The sequence below is a fragment of the Nomascus leucogenys genome, chromosome 11 (genome assembly GCF_006542625.1).
Source record: "Nomascus leucogenys isolate Asia chromosome 11, Asia_NLE_v1, whole genome shotgun sequence".
NCBI lineage: Eukaryota > Metazoa > Chordata > Mammalia > Primates > Hylobatidae > Nomascus > Nomascus leucogenys.
In genome coordinates, this window is record NC_044391.1 from 42,102,388 (window position 1) to 42,128,714 (window position 26,327).

Genomic DNA, 26,327 nt, shown 5'->3' on the forward strand with positions numbered 1-26,327 from the left:
ATTACAACCTAGACTGTCTTTTCATCAACATTAGCCTTTCTTTGTTCAGTCTACTTCCCTCTGTGCTCTATTTGACTTTAAATTCTAATTTATACCTAAATTATACCTTCTTGTTTTCCAAAAAGCAAACCTGTAAAGCAAAAATAAAAAATCTTCAAAGCAAAAAAAATCTTTAAACTCAAAAGCAAATCTTTTACGTGTACTAATCTTGAGCGAGATAAACCCATTGCTTCCATCTCTGTCTTTCCATGATCTCCTGCTTAAACAGTTATGACTTTTTAAATATTTTAATAATATAAACAAAATTAAGGATATAAGTAAAAATCTGATATATTAATGATGTAAATTGATATATATGCTAAATAATTTGTTGTTAAACAAATGGAGCCACCAGTTCACTGAGTAAACATTTATTGATTGTCTACTACAGCTCTATGAACAAATGAATGAATGAACGTGTGAGTAAATGAGCAACCTGGCAACCTAAGGCCATCTGCTTGGGAGTATTCTTTTTGTTTAATTTATTCTGTAATTGATTGTCTTACCTGTTTTGGATAGGCTAGACACTACATATCTAATTGCTACTGCTGTGAATTCTAATTTTTGTTGTTGTTCAAGGCTTCTCCAGTTTCCTGGTTTTATTGAATGTGGTAAACATATAGAGAAGTTCAATAATGATTTAGATGAATTCATGGATATTACTGGTATATTATAACATATTGTTAAAGAGAAGTAGGGATATTAAGAGGCAAACCTTCAACCTTCTAACATTGGTTTTCCAGAGGATAATAGAGCAGGATTATTCATTCCTACAAATAAAAATATGAATAATAGCTATCACTAGTTGGGGATCCATTTTTGTGTGAGTCCTGAACTTTCCAAAATATTACCTCTATCAATATAATCTATACACTGAGATTATGCCATTTTTATAAGACTGCAGGAACCATTTTTAGAAACAATGTTTATTTCCTTTATTTGCTCAGTTAAATCTTATTGAAATCTCCATTTCTGCCATATGAATTTTGGTATTTTTTCCTACCACAATTCCATAAATAGAATAAGGGAGAAATGATTGTTTGCATATAAATAAAGATCATAAACATTGTAATATGTGATGATGTTATGGTTATAACAGATGAAGAGTCATGATGTCTGCAGTTATTTCAAATGTTGATTATAGAGGTTTAAGGGCGAAAATTATAATCATGGATATCAACCATGGTTTTGTGTTATTGGTGAAATCAGGGCTTTGGTATATTAATCAGTGTACAATATTTTTTTCTACTAGAAGATATATAGAAAAGTTTACATAGAAATCTTATAACCTTTAAACATTGTTGGTTATACTCAACATGTTTCAATGAGCTTTCCGTTTTTCCCATGGCTAATTCTTCTAGAACTTTCACACATGTTCTTGCTTTTCTTGGACTTTTGAAATCATTCCCTGGAGTGTTTCAAACTTAATTTAAAGTGTATAATCTCTGGCAGAAGCAGGGAATTTTATTACTATTATTTCCTGATTGTTGTCTGATCAGAGATGTCCCAAATAATTCTTTCCAGTTATGAGCTACATGGTTAATTCTTCCTTATATTTTTCCAAGCTGCATGAGTACTTCTCGAGAGCAGAGATAATTATTTCCAGTTCTAGGTTAAAGAATAGAAAATGAGATGATAATAAACCTGAGTGTGGGCAGTAAACCTGTTGTCTTAAGAGTGCAATATATTTGGTTTGGAGGGCTATCTGTGTAACAGTATGACCAATTATAAATTAATTTCCTCTATATTTTAAATAACCTTTTTTACAGCAAATTATCGGAACTGTACTCAGTCTCAAGAGAAGCTGAACGAAGACATGACTCTGTAAGTCCAAATGAAATGTTAATATCACATTTGTTGAATGCTGCTTTATTTAAAGCTTACAAGAAAAAAGCAACTGAAATTTTGTATGACCATTAATATTACATAACAAATGATTAAAGCAAACATGTCCTCTTCTTTCATTAGGTATATAAAATACAATTAGTGCATATTTTTTCTTCTACTTGAAAGGTGTATAGGTTGAGTTGTAGTTGACAAAGTTGTCATCAATTTAAAAATTGTAAGGATTTGCATTTTTGTAGCAATTTTGCCTCCTAGCAATATCCTGGGAAAGAAAGGACTTCATTTTCCTTCCAAAAAATTATATTCCTTATGAGCCTCATTGAAAATTCTATTTCTTTAAACATTAAAAATCAACAAATAAATAGTAAAAATAATAAAATACTTTTTAACATAAAAATAGTAAGGTTTTACTCACAGTAAATTTGGAGACTAATTATTCAGACTATTATGGTAAAGTTGTATCCAAACAAAAAATTGTAAAGAATGAATAATAAATAATGTATAGGGATGTTCTGTTTCGTAATTTTAGGTATTAAACAGTATGGTTTATTTACTCAATATGTTCTGAGTTTCCTAGATAGACACTACCTTTCTCAGTATATTGACTGGATTCCCGTACTGCCTCACTAAAACTTTCTGGGTCTTTACTCTAAACCTAAGTGATGCCTATTCTTTTCCCCCCAAAATGAAGACACCATGTTGTCAAGGGACACCCATCACATTGCAGTGACATCTTCTGGGCCTTAATTCTTTTTTTAATTAAAAAAATAATTGACACACAATAATTATACATATTTGTGAGGTACATAGTGATGCTGTAATACATATAACGTATAGTGATCAGATCAGATTAATTAGCATATTCATTATCTCAAACATTTGTCGTTTCTTTGTATTGGAAATATTCAGTATCTTTCTTCTAGCTATTTGAAATCATGTAATATATTATTGTTAAGTATAGTCATAGTTAACTATAGTACCATACGACATTAGAATTTATTTCTCCTATCTACCTATAATTTTAGCATTAACAAATATCTCCTTATCCCTTCCTTCTCTCTACATTTCCCAGTCTCTTGTATCCTCTGTTCTTCTTTAGTTTTAATTCCTAATATGCCCTGTCCAATATGTTAGCCATGGCCATTTGTGGCTATATAATTTTGTTTATAGATTTAGGGGGTACAAGCGCAGTTGTGTTACATGGATAAATTGCATAGTGGTGAAGTCTGGGCTTTTTGTGTAACCATCACCCAAACAGTGAACCTTGCAACCATTAAGTAATTTCTCATCTCTTACACCCCCTTTTACCCTCTCAGCCTCTGAGTCTCCAGTGTCTATTATTCCACTCTCTATGTCCATGTGTACACATTATTTAGCTCCCACTTATAAGTGAGAACATGTGGTATTTTACTGTTTCTGAGTTCTTTCATTTAAGATAATGGCCTCTTGATCCATCCCTGTTGCTGCAAAAAAACCCATCATCTCATTATTTTTATGGCTGAGTAGTATTCCATGTGATGTATGTGTGTGTGTGTGTGTAAACATTGTCTTCATTCATTCACTGATGAACACTTAGGTTGAATCCATATCTTTGCTACTGTGAATAGGGCTACAATAAACATACAAGTGCAGGTATCTTTCTGGCACAAAGATTTCTTTTCCTTTGGGTATATACTCAGTAGTGACACTGCCAAATTGAATGGTATTTCAATTTTTAGTTCTTTGAGAAATCTCTATACTGTTTTCCATAGAGGTTGTACTAATTTACGTTACCCCCAAAAGTGTATAAGTGCTCTCCTTTCCCTGCATTCTCACCAACATCTGTTATTATTTGAATCTTTAATAGTAGACATTCTGATTGGTGTAAGACAGTGTTTCACTATGGTTTTATTTGCATTTCTCTGATGATTACTGATGCTGAGCATTTTTTCATATGCTTTTTGGCCATTTGTATGGCTCCTTTTGAAAACTGTCTGCTCATGTCTTTTGCCCACTTTTTACTGGAGTTATTTAGGTTTATTTTATTGTCCTTGAGATGTTTGAGTTCCTTGTAGATCCTAGATATTAGTTTTTTGTTGGTTGCATAGTTTGCAAATATTTTCTCCCATTCTACAGGTTGTCTTTTCACTCTGTTGATTATTTCTTTTGCTGTGCAGAAGCTTTTTAATTTAATTAATTTCCATTTGTCTATTTTTGGTTTTGTTGCATTTATTTTTGAGGTCTTAGCCATGAATTCTTTGTCAAGGCCAATGTCCAGAAGAGTTTGTCCTAAGTTTTCTTCCAGGATTCTTACCATCTCAGGTGTTAAATTTAAGTCTTTAATCCATCTTCAGTTGATTTTTGTATATGGTGAGAGATAGGGGTCCAGTTTTATTCTTTTGCTTACAGATTTCCAATTTTCCCAGCACCATTTATTAAATAGGATGTCCTTTTCCCCATGCATGTTTTTGTCGGCTTTGTTGAAGGTCAATTGGTTGTAGTTACGTGGCTTTGTTTCTGGGTTCTCTATTCTTTTTCCTCGATCTATGTGCCTATAATTATACCAGTACCATGATGTTTTGGTTAGTATAGCCTTGTAGTACAATTTAAAATCAGGTAGTGTGATACATCCACCTTTGTTCTTTCTGCTTATAGTTGCTTTTATTATTAAGGCTTTTTTTTGGCTGCATATGAATTTTAAGATTGTCTTTTCTAATTCCATGAAAAATGACATTGACATTTTGATAGAAATTGCATTGAATGTATACATTGCTTTGTCCAGTAAACTCATTTTAATGATATGATTTTTCAGATCCATGAGCATGGGATGTTTTCCCATTTGTTTCTGTCATCTACAATTCCTCTCATTGATGTTTTGTAGTTTTCCTTGTAAAGATCTTTTAATTCCTTAGTTAAATATATTCTTAGATACTTTTTTGTGGGGTGGAGCAAAGACGGCCAAATAGGAACAGCTCCGGTCTACAGCTCCCAGCGTGAGCGACACAGAAGATGGGTGATTTCTGCATTTCCATTTGAGGTATCGGGTTCATCTCACTAGGGAGTGCCAAAGAGTGGGTGCAGGACAGTCGGTGCAGCGCACTGTGTGTGAGCCGCAGCAGGGCGAGGCGTTGCCTCACTCAGGAAGCGGAAGGGGTCAGGGAGTTCCCTTTCCTAGTCAAAGAAAGGGGTAACAGACGGCACCTGGAAAATCGGGTCAGTCCCACCCTAATACTGTGCTTTTCCAACGGGCCTGGAAAACGGCACACCAGGAGATTGTGTCCCGCACCTGGCTTGGAGGGTCCTATGTCCACAGAGTCTCGCTGATTGCTAGCACAGCAGTCTGAGATCAAACTGCAAGGCGGCAGCGAGGCTGGGGGAGGGGCGCCTGCCATTGCCCAGGCTTGCTTAGGTAACCAAAGCAGCCAGGAAGCTCGAACTAGGTGGAGCCCACCACAGCTCAAGGAGGCCTGCCTGCCTCTGTAGGCTCCACCTCTGGGGGCAGGGCACAGACAAACAAAAAGTCAGCAGGAACCTCTGCAGACTTAAATGTCCCTGTCTGACAGCTTTGAAGAGAGTAGTGGTCCCCCAGCACGCAGCTGGAGATCTGAGAATGGACAGACTGCCTCCTAAAGTGGGTCCCTCAACCCCCAGCAGCCTACCTGGGAGGCACCCCCCAGTAGGGACAGACTGACACCTCACTCGGCCAGGTACTCCTCTGAGACAAAACTTCCAGAGGAACTATCAGACAGCTGAATTTGCAGTCTCACCAAAATCCGCTGTTCTGCAGCCACCGCTGCTGACACCCAGCCAAACAGGGTCTGGAGTGGACCTCTAGTAAACTCCAACAGACCTGCAGCTGAGGGTCCTGTCTGGTAGAAGGAAAGCTAACAAACAGAAAGGACATCCACACCAAAAACCCATGTGTACATCACCATCATCAAAGACCAAAAGTAGATAAAACCACAAAGATGGGGAAAAAACAGAGCAGAAAAACTGGAAACTCTAAAAAGCAGAGCACCTCTCCTTCTCCAAAGGAACGCAGTTCCTCACCAGCAACGGAACAAAGCTGGATGAAGGATGACTTTGACGAGTTGAGAGAAGAAGGCTTCAGATGATCAAACTACTCCGAGCTACGGGAGGAACTTCAAAACAATGGCAAAGAAGTTAAAAACTTTGAAAAAAAATTAGATGAATGGATAACTAGAATAACCAATGCAGAGAAGGGCTTAAAGGAGCTGATGGAGCTGAAAGCCAAGTGTCGAGAACTACGTGAAGATTGCAGAAGCCTCGGTAGCCGATGCGATCAACTGGAAGAAAGGGTATCATTGATGGAAGATGAAATGAATGAAATGAAGCGAGAAGGGAAGTTTAGAGAAAAAAGAATAAAAAGAAATGAACAAAGCCTCCAAGAAATATGGGCTATGTGAAAAGATCAAACCTACATCTGATTGGTGTACCTGAAAGTGACGGGGAGAATGGAAACAAGTTGGAAAACACTCTGCAAGATATTATCCAGGAGAACTTCCCCAATCTAGCAAGGCAGGCCAACATTCAGATTCAGGAAATACAGAGAACGCCACAAAGATACTCCTCGAGAAGAGCAACTCCAAGACACATAATTGTCAGATTCACCAAAGTTGAAATGAAGGAAAAAATGTTTAGGGTGGCCAGAGAGAAAGGTCGGGTTACCCACAAAGGGAAGCCCATCAGACTAACAGCTGATCTCTCGGCAGAAACTCTACAAGCCAGAAGAGAGTGGGGGCCGATATTCAACATTCTTAAAGAAAAGAATTTTCTTTTTTTTTTTTTGAGACGGTGTCTCGCTCTGTCGCCCAGGCTGGAGTGCAGTGGCACAATCTCGGCTCACTGTAAGCTCCGCCTCCTGGGTTCACGCCATTCTCCTGCCTCAGCCTCTCTGAGTAGCTGGGACTACAGGCGCCCGCCACCACGCCCGGCTAATTTTTGTATTTTTTAGTAGAGACGGGGTTTCACCATGGTCTCGATCTCCTGACCTCGTGATCCACCCGCTTCGGCCTCCCAAAGTGCTGGGATTACAAGCGTGAGCCACCGCGCCCAGTCTAGAAAAGAATTTTCAACCCAGAATTTCATATCCAGTCAAACTAAGCTTCATAAGTGAAGGAGAAATAAAATACTTTACAGACAAGCAAATGCTGAGTGATTTTGTCACTACCAGGCCTGCCCTAAAAGAGCTCCTGAAGGAAGCACTAAACATGGAAAGGAACAACCGGTACCAGCCACTGCAAAAACATGCCAAATTGTAAAGACCATCGAGGCTAGGAAGAAACTGCATCAACTAATGAGCAAAATAACCAACTAACATCATAATGACAGGATCAGATTCACACATAACAATATTAACTTTAAATGTAAATGGGCTAAATGCTCCAATTAAAAGACACAGACTGGCAAATTGGATAAGGAATCAAGACCCATCAGTGTGCTGTATTCAGGAAACCCATCTCACGTGCAGAGACACACATAGACTCAAAATAAAGGGATGGAGGAAGATCTATCAAGCAAATGGAAAACAAAAAAAGGCAGGGGTTGCAATCCTAGTCTCTGATAAAATAGACTTTAAACCAACAAAGATCAAAAGAGACAAAGAAGGCCATTACATAATGGTAAAGGGATCAATTCAACAAGAAGAGCCAACTATCCTAAATATATATGCACCCAACACAGGAGCACCCAGATTCATAAAGCAAGTCCTGAGTGACCTACAAAGGGACTTAAACTCCCACACAACAATAATGGGAGATTTTCACACCCCACTGTCAACATTAGATAGATCAACGAGACAGAAAGTTAACAAGGATATCCAGGAATTGAACTCAGCTCTGCACAAAGTGGACCTAATAGACATCTACAGAACTCTCCATCCCAAATCAACAGAATATACATTTTTTTCAGCACCACACCACACCTATTCCAAAATTGACCACATAGTTGGAAGTAAAGCTCTCCTCAGCAAATGTAAAAGAACATAAATTACAACAAACTGTCTCTCAGACCACAGTGCAATCAAACTAGAACTCAGGATTAAGAAACTCACTCAAAACCGCTCAACTACATGGAAACTGAACAACCTGCTCCTGAATGACTACTGGGTACATAATGAAATGAAGGCAGAAAGAAAGATGTTCTTTGAAACCAACGAGAACAAAGACACAACATACCAGAATCTCTGGGACACATTCAAAGCAGTGTGTAGAGGGAAATTTATAGCACTAAATGCCCACAAGAGAAAGCAGGAAAGATCCAAAATTGACACCCTAACATCACAATTAAAAGAACTAGAAAAGCAAGAGCAATCACATTCAAAAGCTAGCAGAAGGCTAGAAATAACTAAAATCAGAGCAGAACTGAAGGAAATAGAGACACAAAAAACCCTTCAAAAAATTAATGAATCCAGGAGCTGGTTTTTTGAAAAGATCAACAAAATTGATAGACCGCTAGCAAGACTAATAAAGAAGAAAAGAGAGAAGAATCAAATAGATGCAATAAAAAATGAAAAAGGGGATATCACCACCGATCCCACAGAAATACAATCTACCATCAGAGAATACTACAAACACCTCTACACAAATAAACTAGAAAATCTAGAAGAAATGGATAAATTCCTCAACAAATACACCCTCCCAAGACTAAACCAGGAAGAAGTTGAATCTCTGAATAGACCAATAACAGGTTCTGAAATTGTGGCAATAATCAATAGCTTACCAACCAAAAAGAGTCCAGGACCTGATGGATTCACAGCCGAATTCTACCAGAGGTACAAGGAGGAACTGGTACCATTCCTTCTGAAACTATTCCAATCGATAGAAAAAGAGGGACTCCTCCCTAACACATTTTATGAGGCCAGCATCATCCTGATACCAAAGCCTGGCAGAGACACAACCAAAAAAGAGAATTTCAGACCAATAACCTTGATGAACACTGATGCAAAAATCCTCAAGAAAATACTGGCAAACCGAATCCAGCAGCACATCAAAAAGCTTATACACCATGATCAAGTGGGCTTCATCCCTGGGATGCAAGGCTGGTTCAACATATGCAAATCAATAAATGTAATCCAGCATATAAACGGAACCAAAGACAAAAACCACATGATTATCTCAATAGATGCAGAAAAGGCCTTTGACAAAATTCAACAACCTTCCTGCTAAAAACTCTCAATAAATTAGGTATTGATGGGACGTATCTCAAAATAATAAGAGCTATCTACAACAAACCCACAGCCAATATCATACTGAATGGGCAAAAACTGGAAGCATTCCCTTTGAAAACTGGCACAAGACACGGATGCCCTCTCTCACCGCTCCTATTCAACATAGTGCTGGAAGTTCTGGCCAGGGCAATTAGGCAGGAGAAGGAAATAAAGTGTATTCAATTAGAAAAAGAGGAAGTCAAATTGTCCCTGTTTGCAGATGACATGATTGTATATCTAGAAAACCCCATTGTCTCAGCCCAAAATCTCCTTAAGCTGATTAGCTACTTCAGCAAAGTCTCAGGATACAAAATCAATGTACAAAAATCACAAGCATTCTTGTACACCAATCACAGACAGAGAGCCAAATCATGAGTGAACTCCCATTCACAATTGCTCCAAAGAGAATAAAATACCTAGGAATCCAACTTACAAGGGATGTGAAGGACCTCTTCAAGGAGAACTACAAACCACTGCTCAATGAAATAAAAGAGGATACAAACAAATGGAAGAACATTCCATGCTCATGGGTTGGAAGAATCAATATCGTGAAAATGGCCATACTGCCCAAGGTAATTTATAGATTCAATGCCACCCCCATCAAGCTACCAATGACTTTCTTCACAGAATTGGAAAAAAACTACTTTAAAGTTCATACGGAACCAAAAAAGAGCCCGCATCGCCAAGTCAATCCTAAGCCAAAAGAACAAAGCTGGAGGCATCACGCTACCTGACTTCAAACTATACTACAAGGCTACAGTAACCAAAACAGCATGGTACTGGTAACACAACAGAGACATAGATCAATGGAACAGAACAGAGCCCTCAGAAATAATGCCACATATCTACAACTATCTGATCTTTGACAAACCTGACAAAAACAAGAAATGGGGAAAGGATTCCCTATTTAATAAATGGTGCTGGGAAAACTGGCTAGCCATATGTAGAAAGCTGAAACTGGATCCCTTCCTTACAACTTATACAAAAATTAATTCAAGATGGATTAAAGACTTACATGTTAGACCTAAAACCATAAAAACCCTAGAAGAAAACCTAGGTAATACCATTCAGGACATAGGCATGGGCAAGGACTTCATGTCTAAAACACCAAAAGCAATGGCAACAAAAGCCAAAATTGACAAATGGGATCTAATTAAACTAAAGAGCTTCTGCACAGCAAAAGAAACTACCATCAGAGTGAACAGGCAACCTACAGAATGGGAGAAAATTTTTGCAACCTACTCATCTGACAAAGGGCTAATATCCAGAATCTACAATGAACTCCAACAGATTTACAAGAAAAAAACAAACAACCCCATCAAAAAGCAGGCGAAGGACATGAACACACACTTCTCAAAAGAAGACATTTATGCAGCCAAAAAACACATGAAAAAATGCTCATCATCACTGGCCATCAGAGAAATGCAAATCAAAATCACAGTGAGATACCATCTCACGCCAGTTAGAATGGCCATCATTAAAAAGTCAGGAAACAACAGGTGCTGGAGAGGATGTGGAGAAATAGGAACACTTTTACACTGTTGGTGGGACTGTAAACTAGTTCAACCATTGTGGAAGTCAGTGTGGCGATTCCTCAGGGATCTAGAACTAGAAATACCATTTGACCCAGCCATCCCATTACTGGGTATATACCCAAAGGACTATAAATCATGCTGCTATGAAGACACATGCACACGTATGTTTATTGCAGCACTATTCACAATAGCAAAGAGTTGGAACCAACCCAAATGTCCAACAACGATAGACTGGATTAAGAAAATGTGGCACATATACACCATGGAATACTATGCAGCCATAAAAAATGATGTGTTCATGTCCTTTGTAGGGACATGGATGAAGCTGGAAACCATCATTCTCAGTAAACTATCACAAGGACAGAAAACCAAACACCACATGTTCTCACTCATAGGTGGGAATTGAACAATGAGAACTCATGGACACAGGAAGGGGAACATCACACTCCGGGGACTGTTGTGGGGTGGGGGGAGGGGGGAGGGACAGCATTAGGAGATATACCTAATGCTAAATGACGAGTTAATGGGTGCAGCAAACCAACATGGCACATGGATACATATGTAACAAACCTGCACATTGTGCACATGTACCCTAAAAGCTAAAGTATAATAATAAAAAATAAATAAATAAATAGATAGATACTTTTTGTAGCTATTGTAAATGGGATTGATTTCTTGATTTGATTCTCATTTTGATCATTATTGGTGTTTAGAAATGTTACTGACTTTTGCACATTGATTTTATAACCTGAATCTTGACTGAATTTGTTAGCAAATCTAGGAGTATTTTGGTGGAATTGTTATGTTTTTCTAGGTATAAGACCATATCATCAGCAAATAAATAATTTGACTTTCTCTTTTCCAATTTGGATGCCTTTTATTTCTTTCTGTTGCTTGATTGCTCTGACTATAAATATGAATTGACTAAAATTAAATAAAATTTAAAATTCAGTTTCTCATTCTCAATCACATGTCAAGTGTTAATAATTATATCTGGCTGGCTGCCATACAGTACAGCATAGATATTGAACATTTTTTTCATCATGGAAAGTTCTACTGGATAGTGTTGTTCTGGGCTACAGCGTGAATGATGCTCCCTTTGCTCTAGCCTCAACTTTCTTTGGCATAAAGTTCTTTTCTTAGCTAATTTTACATAAAATTTCTTTACATTGAATCTTTTGAAAATTCTTGATTAGGATCTAGGGTAGTGTTTTCTACTGAATTTTTGGTCTTACAGTGTTAAAGCAGGGTTCCGATGTACAGTTACGAAGTGTACTTTTTTTTACAAAAAGTTTAAAAATTTTTTAATAGGAGTATCTGTTTAAGAGTAGACAATAAAAGGGACAATAAGATGAAAAGATATGTCTATGTACAGTTATTTAAGGGCTACTAAATTTATAAGGAAATATACTTACCTTCTATAGTTCTTGTTATACTATTATTTCTTTTTTTAAGATTTATTTAAATAATAAGAAATTTGTTACTGAGACCAGCTGCGATGGCTCCCTCATCTAATCCCAACATTTTAGGAGGCTGAGGCCGGCAGATCACCTGAGGTCAGGAGTTCAAGACCATCCTGGATAACATGGTGAAACCCCATCTCTATTAAGAATACAAAAATTAGCTGGGCGTGGTGGCGGGCACCTGTAGTCCCAGCTACTTGGGAAGTTGAGGCAGGAGAATCGCTTGAACCTGGGAGTTGGAGGTTGCAGTGAGCCAAGATCACACCACTGCACTCAAGCCTCGGCAACAGAGCCAGACTCCGTCAAAACAAAAAAAAGAAAAAAAAGGAAGGAAGGAAGGAATTACCTATAATATTCAGTGCATTATTATTAATTATAATTATTAATGTATTCAGTATGTTAATATTTTTGAAATATTTGAGATACATATTAAAGAAGACACTTCAGTCAAATTGGTTTCAAAAATGTTATCTATGACAGCCTTCTATCGGATACATAGGATACATACATGACAGATACGGGTAGTAAAGGCTTCATTTAGTTAGCTTGGTTTAATCCAAGTTTTCCAAACCTACTAATATTTGATTATGGAACCTAATTTATTTCTGCTAAAACTGATTAGCATCTGTGGAACTAATATTTTAATGAACATATTTTGGGGACTCATTGATTTGCATAATTTTTTGAGTATAAGGTAATAGTACTTCTTCCATCTGTAATAATCAGGAACTAGAGAATTCTATTCTACCTGTTATTTTCCAAAGAAAATGACTCAGCTTTATAATTTTAACGTTAAGTCTATGCCTCTGTCTTATTTCTCAGAAAATTTTTCTAAAAATAGTTGAATCTTTTCTTGCTGACTCCAGATTGGAATGACTAAATAGTGCCAGGACTACTGCTGGTCAATATGATGCCTCCTCTTTTGCTGCCAAAAGTTGATTACTTAATTTTTTTCTTTTTTTTCTTTTCTTTTTTTTTGAGACAGAGTTTTTGCTATTGTTTCCCAGGCTGGAGTACAATGGCGCAATCTTGGCTCACTGCAACCTCTGTCTCCCGGATTCAAGAGAGTCTCCTGCCACAGCCTCCCGAGTAGCTGGGAATACAGGCATGCGCCTCCATGCCTGGCTAATTTTGTATTTTTAGTAGAAGCGGGGTTTCTCCACGTTGGTCAGGCTGGTCTCAAACTCCCGACCTCAGGTGATCCACCCACCTTGGCCTCCCAAAGTGCTAGGATTATAGGCGTGAGCCACCGCTCCAGGCCTTGATTATTTAATTTTATATGAACTTCTAAGCAACTTGATCCTTTTCTTTTGCTATTTCTAATGTATCTAGCACAACCGACTTGAAACAGAAGGGGCAAACTAGACAGCCAACTCCGTGTTAGATTAACATATAGTAAGTGCTCAATAAATGAAGCCATTAAATCAACCTTAATGTGGGTGACTTTTGGAATCAGAAAGCTAAGGTCTCAAGGGTGGCTTCATTTCTTGATGCAAAATTAATTGCCTGGGCTCTAGGGCTACTAAAATTCTTCTTCTTGATCCCAGGTAGTTTGGAAGTCTGATTACCAGATGAACGTGGAGTTAATAAGTAGAGTTCTTCCATGTGGAAAACTTGAGTGTGTTGTTCTGTTTGTTTGTTTGTAAGGAATAGTTTTTTAAAAAGTGAGTCAGTGCTTCTATAAAATTATTTTAAATTATTTTTTCTGATTAAATCATAGTTTCATTTTAGAAAATGTAAAAAGATACAAATGCACAAAGAAGACAATTAAATCACCTATACATAATCCTACCATTAATAGATAAAAACATTAACTTCTGTTTATATTATTATAGTATGTTTACATGTATAGTGGTATATATATAATTTTAGTGCAATTATACTGTTTATATGATTTTTAATACCTTTGTTGGTGTATAATTTACTTAGCATATAATTTACTAGTTTTAATTATGCAACTTGATGATTTTTAGTAAACATATGGAGTTGTACAACCATCACCACAATATTTTTAGAACACTTTTATCCTCTTACAAAGATCTTCATTTGCAACCAATCCCTATTCCCCTGCCCAGCTTGAGGCAACTCCTTATCTGCTTTTCATCTCAAAAGATTTGCATATTACTGACATTGTAGATGCATGGAAATATATAATACGTAAGGTTCTTGTGCCTGGCTTCTTTTGTTTGGCATACCACTTTTGAGGTGCATCCATGTTGTAACAGGTAGGAGTAGTTTATTCCTTTTTATTGCTTAGTAGTAATCCATTGCAAAGCTGTATCACATTTTGTTTATCTTTTCACCAGCTGATGGACATTTGGATTGTTTCTACTTTATGGCTATTTACAAATAATGCTTCTGTGAACATTGATGTACACTTCTTTGTGTGGACATATGTTTTTATTACTCTTGAGTAGACCTGGGATTGGAATTGCTGAGTCATATGGTAAATTTAGGTTTGTCTCTTTAAAACACTGCCAAACTGTTTATTCAAAGTGGCTACACCATTATACTGTCCCACCAGCAGTGTCTGAGGGTTCCAGTTTCTCCATATCCTCATCAACACTTGTTATTGTCTGCCTTTTTTATTACAGCCATTGTAGTCGGTATGAAGGGGTATTATAATATGACTTTAATTTGCATTTCCCTAGTGACCAATGATGAGCATTTAATGTACTTTTTAATCTATTCATATATTTTCTTTGGCGAAATGTCTATTCAAATATTTTACCTATTTTTAAATTGTGCCATTCATCTTATTATTAAGTGGTAAGAATTCTTTATAAATTCTGATTACAAGTTCTTTGTTGGATATACAATTGGCAAATATTTCTTCCTCATCTGTCAGAGTGTTCACTTTCTTAGAGGTTTCTTTTGAAGGACAAAGATTTTAACTTTGGTAAAGTTCAATTCACTAAGCTTTTATTTTATGGATTGCACTTTTGGGTGTGGGAATTTTTTGCCTAACCCAGGACAATGAAGATTTTCCTCTACATTTTCTTCTTGAAATTGCAATGTTTTAATTCTTAAACTTAGGTCTATGATCCATTTTGAGTTAATCTCTGTGAATGATGTGAGGTAATGGTTTAAATTTATCTTTTTTGTATGTGGCCATCCAGTTGTCCCGGAACCATTTGTTGAAAAAATAATCTTTTCTCAATTGAATTGCCTTGGCACCTTTGCTAAAAATCAACTGCCAATAAATGTAAGGGTCCGTTTCTGTTCTCTTGGCTCTGTTGCAGTTATTGATATGTCTGTCTTTATGCCAGTACTGCACTGTTTTGATTACTGTAGTTTTATAGTTTTAATAAATAAACTCAGGAAGTGTATGTTCTCCAAATTTGTTCTTCTTTTTAAAAATTACTTTGGCTATTCTGAGTTCTCTACATTTCTAACAGGATCACCTTGTTAATTTCTGCAGGAGCACACAGGAGAATTTTGACAGGGATTGCACTGAATCTATAGATAAATTTGGGGAAGATAGTCATCTTAACAACACTGAGTCTCCTAATCCATCAACGTGGATTGTCTCTTCATTTATTTAGATCTTCCTTAACTTCTCCTAATAATGTCTTGTGGTTTTCAGTGTATTCATCTTACATTTATTTTATTTGGTTGTTGCAAACCTTTTCCCTACAACATTAAAAAAAAATTCTTCTGCACAGCAAAAGAAACTACCATCAGAGTGAACAGGCAACCTACAGAATGGGGGAAAATTTTTGCAACCTACTCATCTGACAAAGGGCTAATATCCAGAATCTACAATGAACTCAAACAAATTTACAAGAAAAAAACAAACAACCCCATCAAAAAGCGGGCAAAGGACATGAACACACACTTCTCAAAAGAAGACATTTATGCAGCCAAAAAACACATGAAAAAATGCTCATCATCCCTGGCCATCAGAGAAATGCAAATCAAAACCACAGTGAGATACCATCTCACGCCAGTTAGAATGGCCATCATTAAAAAGTCAGGAAACAACAGGTGCTGGAGAGGATGTGGAGAAATAGGAACACTTTTACACTGTTGGTGGGACTGTAAACTAGTTCAACCATTGTGGAAGTCAGTGTGGCGATTCCTCAGGGATCTAGAACTAGAAATACCATTTGACCCAGCCATCCCATTACTGGGTATATACCCAAAGGACTATAAATCATGCTGCTATAAAGACACATGCACATGTATGTTTATTGCGGCACTATTCACAATAGCAAAGACTTGGAACCAACCCAAATGTCCAACAACGATAGACTGGATTAAGAAAATGTGGCACATGTACACCATGGAATACTATGCAGCCATAAAAAATGATGAGTTCATGTCCTTTGTAGGGACATGGATGAAACTGGAAACCATCATTCTCAGTAAACTATCACAAGGACAAAAAACCAAACACCGCATGTTCTCACTCATAGGTGGGAATTGAACAATGAGAACTCATGGACACAGGAAGGGGAACATCACACTCCGGGGACTGTTGTGGGGTGGGGGGAGGGGGGAGGGACAGCATTAGGAGATATACCTAATGCTAAATGACGAGTTAATGGGTGCAGCAAACCAACATGGCACATGGATACATATGTAACAAACCTGCACATTGTGCACATGTACCCTAAAACCTAAAGTAAAATAATAAAAAATATATATAAATAAAAAATAATAATAATAATCAAAAAAAATTCAACAAGATGATTTGTATTAAGCCTGTAGTAGTATTCCATCCTATCCTTGAATAGTCCATCTTACTAGAAAACACAGTAAATTATTTATGATAGTTATGTTCTATTAAAGTTTCTGTGAAAATTGAATTATCAAATTCTGAAGATTACTCTTAGGAGAAATACAGTATTAGGATCCTGTGAGCCTCTGGTGAGAAACTTTTCATCAACCAAATAATATACAACCTCACTTTATGTGTGCTTTTCTTTAAAAGACACCTTATTCAATATGTGTTGGTGATTCTTTAACATTGATCTCATGGTCAACAGCACTATATCTCACTCCTGAATGAAACTTATCTGACACACCTGTTTTCTAGATAGGGCACATCACAGCCTTCTTGCACTAAGGAACACTAGCCATCAGTTCAGCGTGATGCTTGGGAACCATTGTAAACAGGAAAATCGTCAACAAAAAGCACAAAAATGAGAAGAACTTGGCACTACATAGACCACAAAAATAACACTTGCTTACAGTACGAAAGCTGAAACAAGAAGGCAGAGTACGGGCCTTGATGGACCTCAGCTGGGAACGTGTGCATTGGGCAAACCAAATTTTTGGCCACTGTGTGCATGTCCATAAATAACCAGGAAAACGCCACACGGATTGACTTGGGACTTAGAAAAAAAACTTTAGCAAGGAAGCAGATTTGCAAATACAGAATTTTCAAATAATGAGCATCAATTGTATTTTCCTCTCCTGTGTTGCTTGGTACTTCACTCTCCTGGATTTCCAACTACCTCGCTGGCCTCTTGGCAGATTCTTTCTCTTCATCCCAAGCTACATCTTTGCAGAGTCACTAACAGTCCTTGGCTCTCTTCTCTTCTTTACCTACACTTAATTCTGCCTCTTCCTGGGTGTTCTCAGCCAGCCCCTTTGTTTTAATTACCACCTGTCTATAAGTTACTGCTTTCAAATCCACATCCCTGGCCTAGACCCCCTCTCTCATGCTTCCATTTCTCATTTTCAGCTTCTTACTTGATCTCCATTTTGAGGTTTAACAGGCATTTCTGACTTCACGTGTCTAAATCTGAACTCTTTCTGTGTCCTGCAAATCTTATCTTTGTCCCAGTCTCTTGCATCGTAAGTGATACCCTCATCACCAGCTGGCTCATCTCAAAACCTAAGAAATTGTTCTTAATTTCTCCCTTTCCTACATTCCTCATATGCAATACATTGGCATTTTTTTCAGGAAGAATCTATTAAACAAAGATTACTTTATTATTACAAACAAACACACACACACACACAAACAATAAAACACTAGTGTGCACCTGTAGTCCCAGTGTTATGTACCATCAATGCCAGCTACTCAGGAGGCTGAGGCAGGAGGATCCCTTAAGCCTAGGAGTTTGAGGACAGCCTGGGCAATAAAGCGAGATCCCATCTTTTTTCAAAAGGCAAATAAACTATAAAGCACTAAGAAATCTAAATATCCATGCTAGGGCAAACGGGTGGCAATTGAACATCCTGGGTCTACAGTATGCTTGAAGGAGACTGTGACTGATTAGATCCCCATGGTAGAGAGAGCATCTTCATAGGCAAAGGGGGGCTTACCTGTAACAGCTGTTCAAGTTCTCTCTTCTCATCAAGGATCATGAAAGTTACTTCATTCAAGGTGAGGTGTACAATCTGATGCTCTTCAGGCAGGCCAAATTCTCATAATCTAGAGGATTGAATGGAAAGGACTTTTCTTTTTTCAAGATAGGTGTCATTGGAGGCAGGAATGGAGCTTTTTGTTTTGACAGTCTTCCCAGTCATGTGTCTAGCAGAGAAGGTTGGTTGTTCTTGTTGGGGGCGTCCATTAGTCTGGCAATTTTTGTTTCCAAAATACACCTAAAATCTGTCTGCTTCTTTTCATGTAGGTCGCCATGATCCTCATCCAGGCCCCCATTCTTCTCACCTTGGCCATGGCGATAGCTTCTTAACAGAACTTCCTGCTTCCATTATTTCTGCTTTCATCCGTTCTCCACAGAGAAGCTGGAGTAGTCTTTTAAAAAGTTGAACAGATAATGCCATCCCATGCTTAGATCTTCCAAAGATCTTCTGCTTCTCCTGGAATAAAACATGAACAATGCACTGTAAAAACCCTAGAATACGCCAAATTCTCCAGTCTCATTATTTCCTACCACTTTGGACTTCTTTTGTTTCTGGAACATGCTAAACAACTTTTTTCTGACTCAGTCTCTCCTGGGAGAGATGTTTTTCCTCTCCCTGGAATGCACTTCCTGCTCTTTTTATGGCTGGCTTAATTTCACGTTTTGGATCCCAGCTATAATATCACTTCCTCACAGAAACTTTTCTTAACCACTCTATTTATCTGCACTAGCTCTCCCAACCCATGTTTACTCACCAGTTATTCTGTGGCCTATCACCCTGTTTAGTTCCTTCCTAGAAAAATCTATTTTTTTTTCTCGTTGTGTGTTGTCTGCCTCCTGCCAGAATTGGAAGACTTATTATCTTGCTCATGGCTGTGTCTCTAGAACCTCACACATAGTGGGCACTCAGTATACATTTATTAAATAATTACATTTCTTATCTGGTCTCCTACTGTACAATATTTGGATTGTTTTCAGCTTTTCTATATTGTTACAAATGCTACAAAGACCAGTTATATAGGTGAATCTTTGTATATATTACCTTAAGGGGAATTCCTTAAGTTGAATTTGGGGCTGACTATGTATAGTTTTTAAGCTTTTTATCAAATGCTTTTGACTACTATCATTTTTTTTTACCCTCCAGTTCCACCTACAGTTACCTTGATTGCCTCAATGGAAATTTTTCATATGAAAGTATTAAAAATACTGAAAGAAGACATAAGAGCAAGAATGTTTTAAAATACTAATTTCTGATAATAATGTAAAAGATATACTCTATGTTTTACCAGGAAACCTAGATCATTACATTCAATGTACTTCACTCTCATGGCATGTTATATTTAGTTCTCTTTCTAGTTCTAGCATAAATTTCCTCAATCAAATACTGTGATTGATTTTTTTGTGTGTAACAAGAGAAAAAATGTTGCGCTTCAGTCTCACATTCTAATACTCTTTCTTCAGGTTGACCCTGTATTATGTTGGAATAGGTGTTGCTGCCTTGATTTTTGGTTACATACAGATTTCCTTTTGGATTATAACTGCAGCACGACAGACCAAGAGGATTCGAAAACAGTTTTTTCACTCAGTTTTGGCACAGGACGTCGGCTGGTTTGATAGCTGTGACATCGGTGAACTTAACACTCGCATGACGGAGTAAGAGGATGATATTGTAGTACATTAGCTTTGTTTTCATATGTGACATGTAAATGACCTAACTACATTTATTTGCTTGTTTCAGTGACATTGACAAAATCAGCGATGGTATTGGAGATAAGATTGCTCTGTTGTTCCAAAACATGTCTACTTTTTCGATTGGCCTGGCAGTTGGTTTGGTGAAGGGCTGGAAACTCACCCTAGTGACTCTATCCACGTCTCCTCTTATAATGGCTTCAGCGGCAGCGTGTTCTAGGGTAAGTGAGATGGCTAATGCAATATTGAATGGAAGCAGCAGTATGGACTAAATGACTCACTGAGTTTGTCCAAAAATGGCTTTTCTATTCATTTGCCATGTCCCAAACTACAAAAGGGATATTATATACCACAAACACTTTTGATTTTGTTCACCATTAATCCCCTTTCTATCTTCAAGTTATTTGGCTAAAATGAAATGTTTTTAATACCTTACTAACATTAAAAACATTTCTCTTCATTTAGCAGTCTAACACAAATTCAGGTGGTAGCATGGATAAAGTATGATGCCATTATACATGTGATGTTTAGTTGCTGCTGTTGGGACAGGCTTGTTTGTTCTAAATTCCCAGATAAATGTGTTACAATTCATTTCACTGGGTAGAATGGAATAAGAAAATCCTAAAACAATAAACACCTTTTTATATCATCCTCTTACAGTTTATATATATATATGTAAAGTTTTTTTTGAGGCAAGGTCTCACTTTGTCACACAGGCTGGAGTGCAGTGGGACAAACACGTTTCACTGCAGCTTCAACTTCTCAGGCTCCACTCACCCTCCCATCTCAGCCCCCCAAGTAGCTGGGACTATAGGCAACCATGCCCAGCTAACTTTTGTGTTTTTTGTAGAGACAGATTTTTGCCATGTTGCCCAGGCTGATCTCGAATTCTTGGGCTGAAGCTATCCGCCCACCTCAGCCCCACAAAGTGCTGGGATTGCAGGCCAGTGCGCCACAGCACCCAGCCAAGTTTATATTTCGATAAGGCTTTCAATTACATTTCAAATTTCTGCTAATATCTATTTTTATGTACTACACAAATATGTTTCAGTTTTTTAAACAAATTATGTATTTGCATTCTAAATTACACTTTTAGCACTGTTTTGCTGTAAGTATACCACAAAATTGTAATCTTATCTACAGCCTGGTTTTGAACGCAATACTCTGTGAAATCTAAAAACAACAAATGTATCTCTAATATTACTCTTCAAATCATATCTTTTGGCAATTCTACCAGTGTATATACTCATCTTCCAGATTGGAGGCACAGTGCTTTAAATTTGGCAATGCGAATTGTTCTTTATGGAAATCCAATTCATAAAATGTCTAGAGTTTATTTGCTAACAATATACTAATTCAACCAAACAAGAATTTTCAGCAAGAAAAATATTCTATAATGAGCTAATCCCGTAACAACAGGCTTGGAGATTTGGACAGCACGTCTTTACTTAGGGTGACTTGAGTGTTGATTTTGTAGCCTTTATCAAAATCTTCATCCTCAGCTTATTTGAAATGAGGAAGGAAACCTCAGTAGAAAGATTGCCTGCAGTAAATTACTAAGATCAGAACTTTAACTGTCCACAGAAGAGAAATAAACAAGGGGTTGTAAAGGAATAGCAGTGGGTAGTCTAAATTCTATTACTGTATTCATTGATCATGAAGAGGAAGCAGGTGAAGGTCAGAGTTATCCAAGTGATGTGATACCAGAGTGGATGGTTTCTAGCTTCCTTCAATTCAACTTGACAATTATCTATTAAATACTTTCTAAATACAAGGCTTTGTGCCAGGTGGTGTTTCCCCTCTAGTGATATCCTATAGGAATAATTATCTTTAGTAAGTGAATTCAGAATATAATGAGTATTACTCAGCTTCTGCTACTCTCTGACTTTAACAGTTATCCAAGCTTGTCTTATATAAAATCAGCTCCTATTATGTGGAATATGTTTTTTAGGTGGATAGGCTTACTATGCGAATAGGCAGCAGTTATGAATTAACAGCTCTGAAGGCAGTATCCCCGCTGTTCCCTTTCGTGGAACTGTTGTGCCAATGACAAAATTGTAAAAGGATTATTAAATGGGACATATAATGGAGAAAAGGGCATGTAAAATCAGGTAAACCTGTCTAGTCACCAATAGTGATATTTTCCCTTTTCTCTCTGAAATCTTACCTCTTAGTATTTGAAGACAAATTTGAAAATACAGAGATAGAGTTTAAAAAAATACCATTAGGCTACTTAGAATTCAAATTCTGCCTGACTTAAATGATCAGTACATTATTACTACGCACAGTCATTTTTTAACTGTGGTTGTGGTTTATTACAGATGGTCATCTCATTGACCAGTAAGGAATTAAGTGCCTATTCCAAAGCTGGGGCTGTGGCAGAAGAAGCCTTGTCATCAATCCGAACAGTCGTAGCCTTTAGGGCCCAGGAGAAAGAACTTCAAAGGTCTGTCCTTTTCAAATAACAAAATATGCTTGGTTTTATCTTCCCCAGTGGCTATTAAGTTGTGTTCTGTTTTTGTAAGGTATACACAGAACCTCAAAGATGCAAAGGATTTTGGCATAAAAAGGGCTATAGCTTCAAAACTGTCTCTTGGTGCTGTGTACTTCTTTATGAACGGAACCTATGGACTTGCTTTTTGGTATGGAACCTCCTTAATTCTTAATGGAGAACCTGGATATACCATCGGGACTGTTCTTGCTGTAAGTCTTGTTTGAGAACAAGGTATCTGGCCTGGATAATCTTTCCTTACCTAGTTTAGCCAAAATTCCTCCTTGAAGACGAATATTCAAAGATGAATGTTTTTAATAAACAAATATTTGTTTCCCTCAAATTATCTGTATACACCTTTAAATTATAGTTACGAATTGACAGGATTTATTCATCCAGCATGTTTTAGTGTCCTCATTGTGTCAAGCATCTGCATTCTGCTTTTGGAAGAATCATAATTGAATTCCCCACTGGGAGATACACTGAGTTTTGTTAATCCAGCAGTGAAAAAGGCCATTCTCTTATGAGACTTTTCCTTTCATCTGGGCTGAGATCAGATTGCGTTCTGCATTCACCTTGCTAAATGTCTTCTCTCTGGAAATGGTCTGTAGAGTTTGCACTCACCTCCTCTTCCTCTGTCCTTTCAACATGTAGTAATTTAAAAAACAGACTACATATAGCTCTGCCCAATATCACAGTTTGGAGACTTTCAAATTCCTATGGGTTATGTGTTAAATAATTTATTCATTTATCCTCTTAAGTTACAACAATAAACAGATAAGTTCAGGATTAAGAAACATTTGTCTTGAGGAACTAAAATGATCTGTTCTTTATACTTTGATCCTTGTTTGGCCTTTCCATTCTATATAGATTTCTCTTCTTTCCATTAGATTCATCTTTTGAATTTGAGGCATTAATAATTAAGACTTTTAGCTATTCATTTATTTTATATAAAGTGAAATGTGAGTATGAAGGATTTTTCACTCATCCTTGCTCCTCAGTTTGTGTGTGGCTGGGTAACCGGCTTACTAAGCCTAAGCATCCTCATCTATATGATAGGAATAAGAGCTCCTAGCTTGAGGGATTATTTTCTTATTTGACTTTTTGCAGAGATGAGTCTGTCTTAAAATGGACAGCTGTCCCCTAATACAAAAATTCAAAAACAGTTAGAGTGAAAACAGTACAATGTCTCTGAGCCAATGAAATCTACTGAATTTTTCTTTTTAAAGTTCAAGGGGCCACCCAGCAAGGAGGGGAGTGCAACTCACCATGGGGTTTATACATGGCCAGCACACTTCAGTCAGCAGATTTTTCTGGTCACATATCCCAGCAGGTGGTAACCACAAGACTATGAGATAATCGAAAGTTGTTCCATATTAGGAAAAGGCCAAGGATACTTGGATTAATTTGTGTTTCTTTTTTATTTGGTCATATCTTCCATTCTTTCTTACCTAATTCCTCTAATATCTCTCTGTGAGCCTAAACCAATAATTATATATTATATTCGATTGTCTTTCTTATATAACTGCAGAAAGCTAAATATCATTTTGTTTGTTCCTGTAGGTTTTCTTTAGTGTAATCCATAGTAGTTATTGCATTGGAGCAGCAGTCCCTCACTTTGAAACCTTCGCGATAGCCCGAGGAGCTGCCTTTAATATTTTCCAGGTTATTGATAAGGTAAGACCTCTTATTGCTTTGAAGAATAACTATTATTACTGCAAGAAGGAGACAAAAAAACCTGCACACTTGTTTCACTAAAACCATAGGATGGACAAATTTAATGTTGGTCAGTTGTTTATGGGAAAGAGAGATTGCCTTTAATTCTTTTCTAAGAGGAGATTGTGTTGTATTGAAACTTCATGTCTAACTCAATGCACTTCTAAAGCAGAAAGGAAACTGTTGTGGAAGAAAACCATCCTTAAACTATTTTTAAAGTGTAGAGACTGTCAGCTTACTCCTTTGAAGATTTATAATATTTCCTTTGTTTTTCCAAGAAACCCAGCATAGATAACTTTTCCACAGCTGGATATAAACCTGAATCCATAGAAGGAACTGTGGAATTTAAAAATGTTTCTTTCACTTATCCATCAAGACCATCTATCAAGGTAGGTTAAAACAAAGTATACGATTGTGCAGTTTTCTGATATTCTACTGGCCAAGATCTTCTCTGACGTGATTACTTAGGATCCCTTTGACCAAGATTTTGGCTACTTTGCTTAGAGACTTGAGGAGGTAGATAAATAATGGACAGATAACTCTGGATCAACTAGTTATATTTTGCAGCATTCTTTCTATATTCAACTGACTAACGCATTTTCAGCTCCGTGAAATTCTTCTACTCTGGGTTTGGGAACACACCTAAATGTCTTGGGTTGATGCTGCCACCTATTGGTGGTTCCTAGGTGCTACCCCACTCAACATACTCATTTTAATCCCCTGGTCTCTAACTAGGAGAATTATGCACATGTGCCTTTCCCTTCTTCCTTTCCTGGGGCGTTTACTGCACCAGCAATTGTGGCTAGTACTTTATCACCTTTACACACACACACACACACACACACACACACACGCAGTTTATCCTACTCCATCATTCAGCCTTTGACAAGTTCTTGTGAAAATGTGTGTCTTTTTTATTATCTTCCCCCTTCCACTTCATTAGAGTATTTACCAAAAAAGTAGTCGTTGTTAAATATTGCACAAGGTAATTACTAATAAAACACTTGCTTCATAGAAAAAGACATGATTTTAAGTGAAATAGATAAAATTACTAATGTGATCAATTTCTAATGTCTGTTACAGAATTTATATAAAGACCTACCTATTCCTACTTCCTTATTTTTTTCTGATTAAAACTGTGATTGAAATTCTCTTTTCAAAGCTCTTTATTTTTTAAAGTTGTTACTTAATTACCAATTACCATTGTTGGAATAGTATTGACTTCCACCATTATTCTTAACTGTACAGTATTTCAAACTACATTTTGCAACTGTATTTGGATTGGCTTCCTAGGGACTTCAGCACCAATTGTGCCACTATATTGCATGGGAAAGTGTTCTTTGGGTTTAAACAACTATTTTTAAAATGAACTTTTGAAACATAACCCTTTTTGTTAAACTAAAGAATGAAATTTTGGGGGGGTCCACTTATTTTAAATAAATAAAACAAATTCTTTCAAGGAACGACCAGAAACCAAATCTGAGTAAAAGTGCAGGTGTGAGAAGAGGTATTCCTACTGGTGGTCCCTGATCTCTCACCTCCTTCAGAGAACTTTTCTCGGCTTGGCCCTTTGAAGGTTTTATGTTTGGCTTATGCAAAGGGTCCATTGCTTTACAAATGGTAAGATCAAAGCAAGAGAATTCAAGGGGAGATTCTCCTGTTTAGGGCTAACTACATACAGATGCAAGCAAAGATAGGTGAGAATTTCTCAACAGGATCACCGTTGTCATTTCGAGAGGGTAATTATTGTGAGGCTTCACTCACGTTGCAGATCCCTGGCACACTAAATGCTGTAGCAACCCCAGTCGTTGAGAAAATGTTTAAAATGTTCCCTCCTGGGTCACCATGAGACCACCAAGGTTTCTAATGATAAACTCTCATCTATCGGGAGCCACTAAGAAACTCTGCCAGCTGTTTTACTTTAGAATATGCTTTGCAATTATGTCAGTATGTTCTAAGGAGGAGCTTCATTAAATAGCTTGTGAAAATATCTGGCAAGATCTCATGTACTTGTTACAAATT

General features: G+C 37.2%; 1 protein-coding gene across 1 annotated transcript in view; it reads left to right on the forward strand.

The window, feature by feature from the left end:
• ABCB5 (ATP binding cassette subfamily B member 5) overlaps positions 1-26,327 on the forward strand; it is a 155,065-nt gene that overhangs the window by 14,979 nt on the left and 113,759 nt on the right. Inside the window, exons 5-11 of the mRNA XM_003252628.2 lie at positions 1,809-1,863; positions 19,871-20,062; positions 20,148-20,319; positions 22,420-22,544; positions 22,624-22,801; positions 24,153-24,266; positions 24,584-24,694. Coding sequence (XP_003252676.1) covers positions 1,809-1,863; positions 19,871-20,062; positions 20,148-20,319; positions 22,420-22,544; positions 22,624-22,801; positions 24,153-24,266; positions 24,584-24,694 — 947 coding nt within the window. The remainder of the gene's footprint in view (positions 1-1,808; positions 1,864-19,870; positions 20,063-20,147; positions 20,320-22,419; positions 22,545-22,623; positions 22,802-24,152; positions 24,267-24,583; positions 24,695-26,327) is intronic.